This window comes from Nannobrachium achirus, assembly GCF_963921795.1.
Source record: "Nannobrachium achirus genome assembly, chromosome: 19".
NCBI classification, from domain to species: Eukaryota; Metazoa; Chordata; class Actinopteri; order Myctophiformes; family Myctophidae; genus Nannobrachium; species Nannobrachium achirus.
Window position 1 is genome coordinate 1,135,372 of NC_137826.1, and position 13,649 is coordinate 1,149,020.

A 13,649-nucleotide genomic window follows, 5' to 3' on the forward strand; every position below is an offset into this window, starting at 1 on the left:
CCATTAAAATTATTTGAAAGCTTTAGCTACTACAGTACCTTTTCCTATGCAAACTTCTAATAAAGTCTTTAATCAATCAAAACAGAAATACATTATAATATAAAATTATACCTTGGCTGTTTTAAACTAGCCGATCTGCAAGCTGCACGTCACGTCCTAGGCGACTGTCATGCGAGAATGATATGAGAGTACTTTTACTTTAGTAAAATATCTTTTCCACCATTGCGATCTCGCACGGCCCACGGCCCAGTCACTCGCGTTTGTGAAGGACCAGATAATAACTACTTTAGCCCTATTATACCTTGGCTGTTTGAAACTAGCCGATCTGCAAGCTCACAATTGTGAGCTTGTACTGTAGATTGGCCACTGCGTGACTGTCCATGCGTGCGAGAATGATATGAGAGTAATTTTACTTAAGTAAATATGAGTATCTTTTCCAGTCGAGCTCGTCACGTGGCTCGCACAGCCCACGGCCCCGTCACTCGCGTTTGTGAAGCACCTTTTAATAACTAATTCCAGTGGAATACATTTGTCTACCTTCTTTTGGGTGAGTTAATCCAATCTCGTGTCATTGTTTGGTCCAGAGGTAGAGAACACATGAATCGAGAGGCAGGGGGAAAAACGGGAGGAGAGAGAGAGGAAAAAAAAAACAAAAAAAAAAACATCCAGTCAAGCACCGAGGCAACTCCAGCATTTGGCCGAAACGAGCGCCCATCTCGGCTTGGTGTTTCTCAGTGCCTCGCTAGAGAACCGGGCCGCGAAGAGACACGCCCCCCAGGCTAGTAAAATACGTGCATGCTACACTATATAATGGATACGGAAAAAACGGCTTATTGATTCTTTATAAAAAATTGCAAGTGTATAGCATTCATGTTGTTGTTCATGTCAATTAAGAAAGTTAAGAGTTCACTTTATTAGAAAGAGTGTAAAATATTGTAATTTCCAAGGCATTTTCTCCATTCTTTTCAATGGGATCACGTGATGTTGCTCTGCTTCCATACATCATGGTTTTGCTCGGCCATTCCCGAGCTCGTGGAGGAGGAGTTTTGAAAAAGTAGGACATTGGAATCTCCGTCTGAATACAACTCTGAAAACAGGCAAGACAACTATATGGTTGCATTGGCAAATATTTTCACAACTACTTAAACTACTTTGTCCCAATTAAATTGGGACAAAGTAGATGTTATTCTGCTACCCTGTCTTTAAGTAAAACATAAATGTCAGTACTTCTTCCGCCACTGCACAGGTCTTCTTTGGGAGTGTGTCGATATTGCGACGTAACATTCCATTAAGTTCGCCGCTGGTGAATGCCAACCTGGTGAAATGCTAACCTGCCGACGCTGGTGAATGCTAACCTGGTGATGCCTAAATCTAACCAAAACCCTGTCCTTAACCTCAGTAAGACTATGCCTAAACCCAACACTTAGTCAAACTAATGGGACGTATTTACTGGTCTTCTTACCCCATGTCATTGTGGTGGTTGGCCTGGGCTGGCGGCGGGGGGACCAGGGCCCCCGCTCCCAGCACCCAGGGAGCCCCCGACGCCGGCAGAGAGGTGGGGCTCATGTACTCGTTCTCCTCAGACTCCAGGGCGGCCTTGTCGGCGCCGGACGACGTCGCTTGAACGGGCACGTTCCTGCACGTGGACACACAAACTGTCATCAACTCAAGTGGGACTGAGGCCCGTTCTAAAGACGCCTTCTAAATCAAATTTCTATGTTGTTTAAAATAGAGGCGCGGTGAGCTTGTAGATGGTCTATTTTCACTATTTTAAATCGTTTTTAAAATAAGAAAAAAAGGAAGGTTTTGGACATACAAGGTATCACTAGTCGGGGGATATCTTAAAAAGTCCTGGAATAAATTCCTTACCAAAACATTTCTTCACCAATGTGTTTGTAAATGTGTCTAGTAACACATCCCACAAAGACTGAAATTCAGTTTCCCTAGGAGAATCCTTGACAGCTTCTGAAAGTTGGGGTCCCATTAACTTAACTATACAGGATAAAACACACCAAAATAAATATGCTTTAAGTAGCATGTGAGGGGTCAAACTAGGGGTTTTTCATGATTCTGAATCCATTGCAAGCATTTGCTTTGCACGAAAAACATTCCTTGGGGTGAAGTGATGGTTTAGTGACTCATCACTAAACCACAGTGTTGTGGGGCCTTTTTTTTTTAATTATCTGCACGCTTCTAAAGTGAGAATTTAAGGACTTTTTAATAGCTTCAAAATGACAATTGGCCAAAGTGTCAAATACTAGAGGCAGAAATTGTGAAAATAGCAGATCTACATGCGAGGCGTTGTGAGCATGTAGATCTGCTATTTTCATAATAGAACCGTGTTATTATACATAATGTAATGCCTCAACTCTTAGAGCTTTTAACTGGGGGGTCCCCAGTTAAAATATGATTATTTTGGTGGTCGCGGCCTGAAAAGGTTGAGAACCACTGATTTATAGTAGGATAGTAGGACTTATAGTATGATGACGGGTAGGTCATTAACAGTAGGATAGTAGGACTTATAGTATGATGATGGGTAGGTCAAGGCTGTTTACCTCGCGCTCAGGCAGTAGATGGCGTTGGTGGCCACGGGGATCTTGCCCGCCTCGCTGCCGATGCAAGCTCCGTTGGTCTGGGGCCCGGGGGGGCCCAGGGGGCCGGGGGAACCCATGGCGGCCCCCAGGGCCTTGGTGGCCGGCCGGGGGACCATGTAGTTGGAGGCCCAGCTGGGCTGGTCCGGGGTGGAGGGCAGGGGTCTCCTCTGGAGCCGGCCGTCCTGGCCGGGCAGCAGCGGGGACGGGCGCTCCGGAGGGGGCGGAGGGGGCAGCTCTCTCAGGGCGGGGGGCAGAGGTAGCGGTTTGTCCCTGTGAGGCGCTGGGATCTGCGGGTCGGAGCGGGCGGGTGGGTGGGTGCAAGGTTATGATGGTTATAGGAGGAATCGCCAACGCTGGCTTGTGGTGGACGTTTTTGGTCAAAATGTTGTCAATTTTTTTACGGACATATAAAATGATATAATAACCACATAACACAAGAGCTAGTCCTGAATGACCAAAACAAGTCTGTAACTCTGAGAGGGTACCAAATGGAACCAAATGAACCCGAAGTTACGGGTCATAACTACGGGTCCATTTGGTTCCATTTGGTACCCTCTGGTACAAAGGTGACGTCACGAGAATGCCATTTTCTCATTGGCTAAAAGTTCCTCCACAAACTCGGAATGGGATAGTGTGGGCTCGCATGTAATACCATGTATGGGCACAAAAATCTACCCTTTGGCTGCTCCTCATTGGCTAAGGGCCCTGCCTTTGTAATGTCTGTAATTTTTTTGAGGAGAATAACATTGGTCTATAAAGTTTTGGTATAACATACTGATATAACATACTGGTCTCAAGCCCACGTGTGGTGATGTCACTAAGAACAGTGGTTCTCAACCTGTGGGTTCTCAACCCAGGGGGGTCCCCAAATAATTTTGGGGGGTCCCCAGATGATTAATTCCACTTGCAACATTGTTTTCTCACTCAACAGTAAACAAACCAACATAAAGTTTAAGTGTATAGAGGGTATATGCACATTTCTAAGGACTGGCAATTTAAGGACTTTATAATAATTCTAAAATGTGAAATTAAACATTGTCCAAATTGCCAAATATTAGAGGCAGAAATTGTGAAAATAGCTGATCTACATGCTCACAACGCTGTTGCATGTAGGTCTGCTATTTTCACAATAGAACCGTGTTATACAAAATGTAATCCCTCAAAGGTTAGTGCTTGTCAGGGTGGGGGGGTCCCCGGTTAAAATATGATTATTTTGGGGGTCCCGGCCTGAAAAGGTTGAGAACCACTGACTAAGAACACTGCTCCTCATTGGCTAAGGGCCCTGCCTTTGTACTGTCTGTCATTTTTTTGAGGAGAATAAACTTGACCCATAAAGTTTCGGTATAACATACTGGTCTCGCCTTTCAGCGAGCCCACAATAACTTTGTACTACGGAGAAAAGGAGAGACACAGTATGAGCTCTGACCTTGGGCGTGGCTCCCTGGGCCAGGACAGCGGAGGTGCTGGGGGGTCTCTGCTGCAACAGGTCCAAGCGAGGGGGGACCGGGGGGAGCGGAGACACAGGAGAGGGCGGGCGCTCCACCTGTGTGTACACACACACACACACACACACACACGCACGCACACACACCCGTTAACACCGTCGACCAAAAACTGACGAAATGTTTTCGTCAACACTTTTTCACTGACAAAAATAAAATAAAAACTAAAGCTATGCTGACTAAAACTAAGACTAAATATTGACAATTTTGTCAACAAATAAAAACTAGACTAGACTAAAGTGTTAGGGAGGGACTAGTGTCTCCAGCTGAACTAAAAGACAAGTCATTTTATATTCGGTTGCGCCCGGGTTTTGCGCTATGAAAATAGCAGATCTACTAACAGTACAAGCTCTTTGGGAGCCTTTGGATTGGCGATTTTCACCAAGTGTAAAATCAGGCATTCCATCGCCCGCCAAATTACATTTTTGACAAGAAAATAAACTGTACATTTAGTCGACTAAAACATGACTAAAACTAAATGAAAATCTATTCAAAAGACTATGACTAACACACACACACACACACACACACCAGGGCTCGAGACTAACGGCATCCCTACGTCCCAGGGACTTAAATATATGTGTTCGGGACGCAAATGAATCTCCCCTGGGACGCATTCGGGACGTAGAGGATTTTTTTGAGCCAACGGCGCATATCAATGTCACTGCTCAAACCATGGTGTGCAAACTAGCAGCATGAGACTCACAGAAAATGAATAGGCTATGATGTAAACAGAATGTTTAAGAAGTTACCACAGGCAGTGCTGATCATCCTTTTCAGGTAGGTCTACTTAGTTGCTAAAATGCTGCGCAATTTGAAGAGATTAACTAGCAGAATGAGGCAGAGAACAGACTGTCTGGGTTACAACTAGTGGAAAATAGCCGATCTACAAGCTGTGGCTGAGAGATAAATCTTAGCATCCCCGCCCCCTGCTTCGCCTCATAAAGAGTAACGTTATTTGATTTGGATTGTGATTATTAATGAAAATGTAAAACGGAACACTGTCAATGCACCAAGCACAGACACATAGCCTACGTTTAGTGAGCAGCACGAGCAGTTGTTTGGATATTGGAGTAGGACACATTGTAATTAAATCAACGGTTTGTTTAACTTTTGTCATCTCTATAAACCTATAGCCTATATTCCCAATTACAAGACGTTATGTGAATATGTTCGTCTAATCGTCTAATCAACTTCATCACAACCAGCCGTGAGCCGTGCAAGCTGGCATTCATTTTACAAAGTTCCCGTGCCGTGTGGCAGCTTATTTTCTCCAGTCCAGTAGTGTCTCTAAAACTCTCAAAAACAACCGGTCCACTCATAATAAATAACTCCATTTCGGCAGCAGTTCATCTGAATCGCTTGCTGTGAAGCACAGAGCAGACTGCACGCGTCTGCACTCTCCACTCGATGAAGCGTGGATGGCACTGGTTATACTTCTTTCAGTACGACGGTGTTGTGCGGTGCGGTGAGCATATAGACGATCTAAAAGCCCTCAAAGCCCTGAGGATGCGCGTAGTTGTAGGGTTGTAGATTAGCGCGCAACACGTTCGTACGGACAAAGTACAAACCCAGTTTTACCGTAATTCCTCTAACAGTCGTGCATGATTGGTTCTTTAGTTTACCGTATATGACAATCACACCAGCAAACTGGCTGAGGTAAGATTTTTAGAAGTCACAAATGACAGTATAAAAATAGAAAGGATTGTCAAGCCAATTTCACCAGCAGCAACAACAACAAAAACAACAACAACAACAACAACATAACAACAATAACAATAATAATAAATATTATTATAATAGTAATACTAATAGGCCTGCAATAATTTATTATTATTTTTATTATTTTTTGGGACGGATTACATTCATTTGGGGACGGTTCAATTTGTATTTTGGGACGGTCCCGGGACATAGGTGAAAAAAGTTAGTCTGGAGCCCTGACACACACACACACACACACACTCTAGAATGGAGCGTGAAGTTTGTCATTTGAAGAAACCTTCAAAGCCTTGAATGATGCTTCTACATAATCATTTGTCTTTCCCAAATATAGCCGATTTGCGTTATGAGCTCATACCAAAAAACGGTCATTTTCAGCGCACAACACTGTCGTACGAGAGAGACGAAACTGTTTATATGATGTTTTGCATAGTAATACATCTGTCTGGCATTAATCCTTGATGAATTGAATACAAAGGAGCCCTTGTAATGGAAACAAGCCTGTACTTTCCTGTGCCAAGTATTCAGGCGTTGACACTAAGGGTTGCCCACCTGCTCTTGGCAGTAGCCGGGCAAGTGGTCGTTTCAGTGGGGACGCAACCGTCTATAAACACAACACAAGATATTTGTCTATAACACCTGAATGTGGTCAGAGCGCTCGGTCTTCTGGTGTGTGGAATGTAGAGCACTATTTTACTGTTGCTAGTTGCTTAAAAATCAAACCTCGGTTCGAAGTGAAGCGGTGAACTTTTATTCTATGTGTTCTAGAGCTATGAACTCTGTGACTATACATTCTTCCAATTCTGAATGAATTAATGATTTTATCTGGAGGGCCGAATTGTCATGTGAAGCTTGACCAATCCTCAAAGTATGGTCTCATTGGACATTTTTAATCATCAGACCGGGACGGATATTACACACATATTCTGGACGTACGGGACAGATAAAACCTGTTCATTCTGGACTGGAATGACCATATATGGACATGAACGGGACACACAAATCCACTCCTTGGAAGCGGCTTTCACCGCTTCAAAAATTGTGTGAACACATAGTCATATTCATAGCTATGTAGGTATTTGGCATAACAATGTTGGTATGACAGTTCTTTTTCATACAGCCCCGTTTGAACGGTAAGTAAAATTTTACCTATCATTTTATAATGGATGAATCACTTGTCGGGCAAGTGGGCATGACCTTTGGGCAAGTAGAACATGACACGTACTTGCCCAACAGGCAAGTGCCTCTGAGACCTTAGTGTCAACCCCTGAGTATTCAATCAGCCAATCAGTACGGTACCTTGACCCCGGCCAGGTGGCTCATCATCATCAGGCTCTGGTCCTCGTCCTCTTCGTCGTCGTTGCCGGGGGACACGTTGCCGCCGCTGGCCTCGGGGACCCTGCAGGGCCCCTGGAAGCCGGCGAAGGAGACCCCGCTGACCTTGGGGTGGAAGGGGTCCACCACGATGGGCTCCGTGCCTTTGATCTCACAGCGGCAGAAAGGACAGCCCTGGCCCTCAGACTCCTGAGAAGCACAACGCTTTGTTAGCCACATAAACCCTACCCCGTCCCTGTACAGCACAGTGTTGATTTGTTAGCCACATAAACCCTACCCCGTCCCTATACAGCACAGTGTTGATTTTGTCGACTAAAACTATGACAAAAAATGTTTGTCGACTGACGAAAACTAAATAAAAACGAAATAAAAACTTAGCTGTGATGACTAAAACTAAGACTAAATATATTGACAATTTCGTCAAACAAAATAAAAACTAGACTAAAACGTTAGGGAGGGACTAGTGGAGAAGAGAGTTCTGTTTGATTGCTCTCAGGTGTTGCATGCTGAAAATAGCAGATCTACAAGCTCACAACGCGTGGCGGCGCGTTGTGAGCTTGTAGATCTGCCATTTTCAGCACACAACCAAGTGTAAAATCTGTCATTACGATGCCATCATACATCTGCCAAAATACATTTCAGTTGACTAAATCAACTGTAGATTTAGTCGCCTAAAATTTGACTAAAACTAATACTTTTCAGGTGACTATTATAACCCAAACTAAATGACATTTTATTCAAAAGACTATGACTAAAACTAAATCAATATTTGCTGTAAAAAACAACACTGTCCCTATAAAAGGCCAACGAACATTAGGCTGGATGGGGCTCGTTACTTTTTATTAATAATGAGCACCTTATGGATCCTGCTTATTGAGCCAAGCTTTTATCAAGCCCACTATTGAGCGCTTTATGATATTTTGTGGAAGATGTGAGGCGACAAATTCTGAACATAGCTGGTATCTTTTTTTATTGGCCAGTTGTTGTGACTGTGAGTTTGTGGCTGACCACCATCTATGAAGATGAACATTTACAAAAGTAACAAATATTATCATTAAATATGATTAAAACAAGTATTCATTAGTGTGCAATAAGTGTTAAATGGCAATATATTATGAATAGTAGTGTAATCATTTCTTGATCACCTCGTCTTGATTGTTTAAACATGACGTCATGGGACGCTATGCTTGATAAGCCCAAAGCTTATTGATACCGGGTACTTAATACATTTGCATCTGGAAGTGTTGTGAGCTTGTGGCTAATTTTGATATTTGATGTGCAACAAGGACATGAGGTACAGAGATAAAACATTTAAAAAAAACGTATCAAACAGACATAAAGACAGTGTGTCTGACCTGCCAGGCGGTGAGACAGGAGGTACACATGAGGTGACTGCAGGGCTCGATCTTCACGTCCTTGTCGTTCTCCGCGCAGATCTTGCACAGCTGGAACGTGGAGCCCATCTCGCAGTACAACTCGTACTGCTCCTGTAACACACAGGGAAACACACGGCCGCCAACGTCAGCGTTCATCCAGCCAACTCAAATTTTGCTTCTGGGTGGTCCCTGGAACTAACTATTTTGAGATGGGGGTCCGTGGCCAAATACATATCAGTTTGGGGGTCCTTCACATGAAAAGGTGTGAGAACTGAGAACCTCTGACATAGTAGTCTCTCAAGAACAGAACAGGACCTTTTCTTTGACGACGTTTAGCCAGATTGCTGACATAGAAACATAGGTTTTTCAAAAAACCTTAGAAGGATTCAAAAGACACTTATAGAATCGTGTCAAAATTTTAATTTTCACGATTTTTCAAAAAATAGCAGATCTACAAGCTCGCAGCGCGGCACTCGGTGCCGTGCTGTGAGCTTGTATATCTGCTATTTTTCAATAGTTAAAGCATAAAATAATGACACACTATAATGTGTACCCGTTCTAAGGGCGTCAAACCTGTCACGTCACTAAGCCTAGAGTAATCTCTCAAGACAGACTCAGATGCTACACAACAGATGAAAAGGAACAAAACAGAGAGGGCGTTCCCTTTTATTTGACGATGGTTAGCCAGATTGAGCCTAGAGTGACACGTGTGACGCGTGGAGTTTTGTTTGTGTTTCAAATGTCCTTCAAGGCCAGTCGAAAGCCTAGCAGTCTCCCCTTAGCCAGCCAATCAGAGATCTGATACTATGTCTGGTGTCATTATAATAAATAATAATACAACTTTATTTGTGTAGCACTTTTTTTAAACAATGTTACTAAGTGCTTGAACAATCAAAACCAAACAGTAATCAAACGTAATAAACATAAGTTACAGTAAAAATAAAACAACAGTACCAATGACAGGAGGCAACAGAACAATACAAGATGTCTCAGGGAGATAAAAAGGCCATTCTGTAGAAGTGTGGTTTAAAAAGGGATTTAAAACCAGTTGGTGATGTTGTTAGCCTGAACTGTTCCACAAGTTGGGTGCCTTTACAGTAAAGGCCGGATCTCCTCTGGTCACCAATGTATCCCTATGGCTCTCCTTACGAAATTAGTATTCTAAATTCAGCGAATGGGATAAAAGTGGGTGGAAACTATTCTGTAAAAGCAGCACAGAATACATTGACTTCAAGGGGTAGTCCTTTACCCGTATACGGCACCGTATCAGGATTGGTTTTCAAAGCAGTGGATTTAGTTAGGTTTGCTACCGCCCGTCGTCTCCGCAGCCTACACCCATTCATTGTCCCATTTATACCCATATATGGAGATCCCTGATACCCAAATATGGAGATCCATGTATATGAAGAACACTAGAGCTGTCAGTTTGCCTCTAAAATACCATTCGAATTTCATTCATTCATTTTTATAATTTTTCGAAAATAGTCGAATAGTTTATATACAGTAATACATACAATGTATACAGGTATATATATTTTTTTCTTTTTTTACATTTTTTTTTATATATATTTTTTTTAATAAAATGTATCCACGACTTTCCAACGCCCCATAGTGCATTGCGCATACGCTATACCGAGCTTCCGGCGCCGCAGCCGAGTGTGATTTACAAGCTCACAACGGGTTGCATCTGCGACGCGACGTGAGCTTGTATGTCTGCTGTTAAACCGGAAGTGTGGTCCAAACAACAGGTCCAAATAATCTCCAGTAAACTCCCGCGGAAACAGGTGGATAATTGTAAAATAATAAGCACATTAGGTGCGCAAATTCAGATGCTATAACAGGCTGGGAAAAAAAGCTAAGCTACAAGCCCTAATTACATTGCATCATCGACAGGCTGTGGGCTTGTAGATCGGCGGAGGCGTGACTAGCAGCTAAATTGCTTGTTAAAAGACAACGTGTCTCTTCCAGCGTACCAGAGAGAGCAGAGCGGAGAGAGAGAGGAGCAGAGCACAGCATAAAAGCTAGTTACTGACGGACAAATATTACATTAGTCTTTGGCTGTCCGCTGTTGTCATAAGTTTCTTAAATGTTACTTTCAAGTGAAGCTGGGAAACAGCAGGAGAAATAGCCAAGTAGCTATTCTAGCTAACCAGCTAATATGAAGAGAGGAGAGGGCAGAGGAGAGTGCTCCGGACTGCAGCGATGCAAACGGTGGTGTGACTGGTGTCGGGTGTCTCACACACAAAGTGCTGTGGCATAACTTTCTCTGTGTCCACTGCAGTGCATGCCATGTACTGAAACGTAATTGTTGATCACTGCACATATATGGAGATCTCTGTATCTCTGAGCCCTTGTCCCCTTTTATGGGCATATATCGGCCAGTTCTACTGAAAAATGTTGTTTTGTGTGCGAAAGTTGGAGTCTATAGAACCAACCATGTGCTGTGAGACCTCTTTCACGCGATTCGGGGCACAACGGCCTCGGCTTCAATTAGTAGTTGGGATGGGACGAGATGTAGATAGGCAGAAATCTCCCGATTGTCTGAGTGGTAGAAGCCCAGTCACGGTGCTGAAATGACTGCCCAGTGAGGCTTGGGGTATTAGCATTATCTTGGACTCTCGCTAGGTCACCTCTTTGGCGCAGACTTGGCAGTGGTGCCATTTCCTGCCTTCGGTGACTCATTAGCCACAAAATGTGACCAACATGTGGCTTGCAACACTAAGAACGCCAACATAACATCACCCTTCCTGTTTTCCAAGGAGGAAAACAACAACATGAGGCTTCGAGCTATGACCTGAATAAGATTGATTCATGTCATTGAAATTGATCACAACAACATTTATGAAAACTAATCCAAAATAAATCATCTAAATGGGCGTCATCAGCACTGTCAGGGTGTACACTTTTCGTTTTCAAAAGCTACATTGTGTGGGGAAAGACAGGAGGGGACCAAGTATATAGGATTTCAGTGATTACTGTAAATGGACAGCTATGATCATTACTGCTGTGATTAATTATCCTGAGCCTGTGTCCTCATACCTATACAGCCATACTGATCGTTTATAAAGTATAACAGCACTCGATCTTGTGTGATATAGCTTAAAAGTAGCCTTAAGCTGGCCACTAATCTTGGGTTTATTGCATCGCGTTTCTTGTGGCATCATGAGTGATTTCCCCTCCACTGTTTAGCCATCATCTTCTAGAATCAACAAATCACTTCTAGTTGAACAGAAACAAAATCAGGACAAAATAAGCAAACTTTTGAGAGTCAAACAAAGATGAGTAAAATGATGCATGTTTTTAGGTTCTGGGGAGGTAATGGATGGAGCAGACTATAGAATTGTGTGCGTACCTGAGTAACTTTGATGTGGTCCTGGGGCGAGGGCTCACACAGGCCCGTCAGGTCTGGATTCTGAGCACGTCCATCTGGGAACAAGTAGCTGAGGAACACAAACACCTCTCACTATATTTCACCAGGATAATGTACAGTAATAGCACAACAATCAGTGCTATAGTATGTGACTCCTGTACAGGGAATGCAATGAATAATTATCCTTATATTTGACAACTTACTAGTGTTAATTTTGTCGACTAAAACTATGGCGAAGCATTTTTGGCAAATACCTTTTTTCACTGATGAAACAAATAAAAACGAAATAAAAACCATGCTCAGATTACTAAAACTAAGACCTTGTATCTTGTAGATCGGCTATTTTCAGCATGCAACCAAGTGTAAAATCAGCCATTATACGCAATGATAGCCTGTCAAAATGGATTTCTTTGTTGAACAAATCAACTGTAGATTTAGTCGACTAAAACTAGACTCAACCTTTTCAGATGGCTGAAACATGGCTAAAACTAAAAAAGTGTTTATTCAAAAGAAAGAGTACGACTAAAACAAATATGTTTGCTGTCAAGGTTAACACTGTGACTTACAATCCCTCCCGGTATCCATCGATGAGGGCCTGGAACAGGGGCTTGTTGTGAGGGATGGTCTGCAGGATGTTACCGTCTGCGGTCACGTAGCCGATGGCCCACTGGCCCAGCCGCGTGCAGCTCAGCCTGAAGATGTAGCTGGAAGAGAGAGAGACACACACACACACACTAGTTAACCCATTTAGGCCTAGAATTATTGACTGCTTTAACCAGTGAAAAATAACAGATATACAAGCTCACAGCGCGGCACCGAGTGCCGCGCTGCGAGCTTGTAGATCTGCTATTTTTGAAAAAGTCATGAAAATGTGTGCAAATCTTTGAATATATGTCTTTTCAAAGCGAACGTTTGTAACTCAAATTTTGCTTCTGGGTGGTCCCTGGAACTAGATATTTTGAAATGAGGGTACGTGGCCAAATAAATATCATTTTGGGGGTCCTTCACATGAAAAGGTTTTAGAACCACTGACATAGTTAGTCTCTCAAGAACAGACTAACTGAGCTCCAGTTAAGTGAAAAGGACCTTTTCTTTGACGATGGCTGGCCAGATTGCTGACATAGAAACATAGTTTTTTTCCAAAAATCTTAGAAGGATTCAAAAGACACATAGAATCGGGTCAAAATTCTAATTTTCACGATTTTTCAAAAATAGCAGATCTACAAGCTCGCAGCGCGGCACTCGGTGCCACGCTGTGAGCTTGTATATCTGCTATTTTTCAATAGTTAAAGCATAAAATATTGCGTCATAATGTGTTCAGGCCTAAATGGGTTGTTAAACCATCTTTTCACCAGGGTATTTTTGGCTAGACTTGTCAAATCAATCCGCACTTTCAACTGCATAAAAAAACCTAAAAAAAGAAAAACAAAATATTAGTAATGGGAGCACTTCGCTGTTTCTATGTGTCATCTTTTTGACACCCAAATCTAACCCTTACCCTAACCTCCATGGGGTGAGTCGCTAACCCTCCCGATGCTCCGTTGTCGAAATGATGGTTGTTCGAAAGAGTGAGATTTCCCCGTTAGTAGTGTCCCCGACAACCGGGGACACTACAGTAAACATTGGAAGGCAGTAGTGTAAAGTAACTAAGTACATTTACTCAAGTACTGTACTCAACTTTTAGGTATTTTTACTTTACAGGAGTATTTCCAATTTTCAGTACTCGGACTTCTACTCCACTAAATCTCGGGGG

The 13,649-nt window shown here is 42.9% G+C and overlaps 1 protein-coding gene across 1 annotated transcript in view; it reads right to left on the bottom strand.

Annotated features, from left to right (window-relative positions):
* Positions 1–13,649, bottom strand: part of LOC308304135 (E3 ubiquitin-protein ligase CBL-like) — a gene marked incomplete at its 3' end in the record, with an annotated part of 59,163 nt that overhangs the window by 7,571 nt on the left and 37,943 nt on the right. The window contains exons 6-12 of the mRNA XM_080748694.1: positions 12,463–12,600; positions 11,879–11,966; positions 8,506–8,637; positions 7,115–7,339; positions 4,021–4,137; positions 2,556–2,881; positions 1,463–1,636 (exon numbers count right to left, since the gene is read on the bottom strand). Coding sequence (XP_080604820.1) covers positions 1,463–1,636; positions 2,556–2,881; positions 4,021–4,137; positions 7,115–7,339; positions 8,506–8,637; positions 11,879–11,966; positions 12,463–12,600 — 1,200 coding nt within the window. The remainder of the gene's footprint in view (positions 1–1,462; positions 1,637–2,555; positions 2,882–4,020; positions 4,138–7,114; positions 7,340–8,505; positions 8,638–11,878; positions 11,967–12,462; positions 12,601–13,649) is intronic.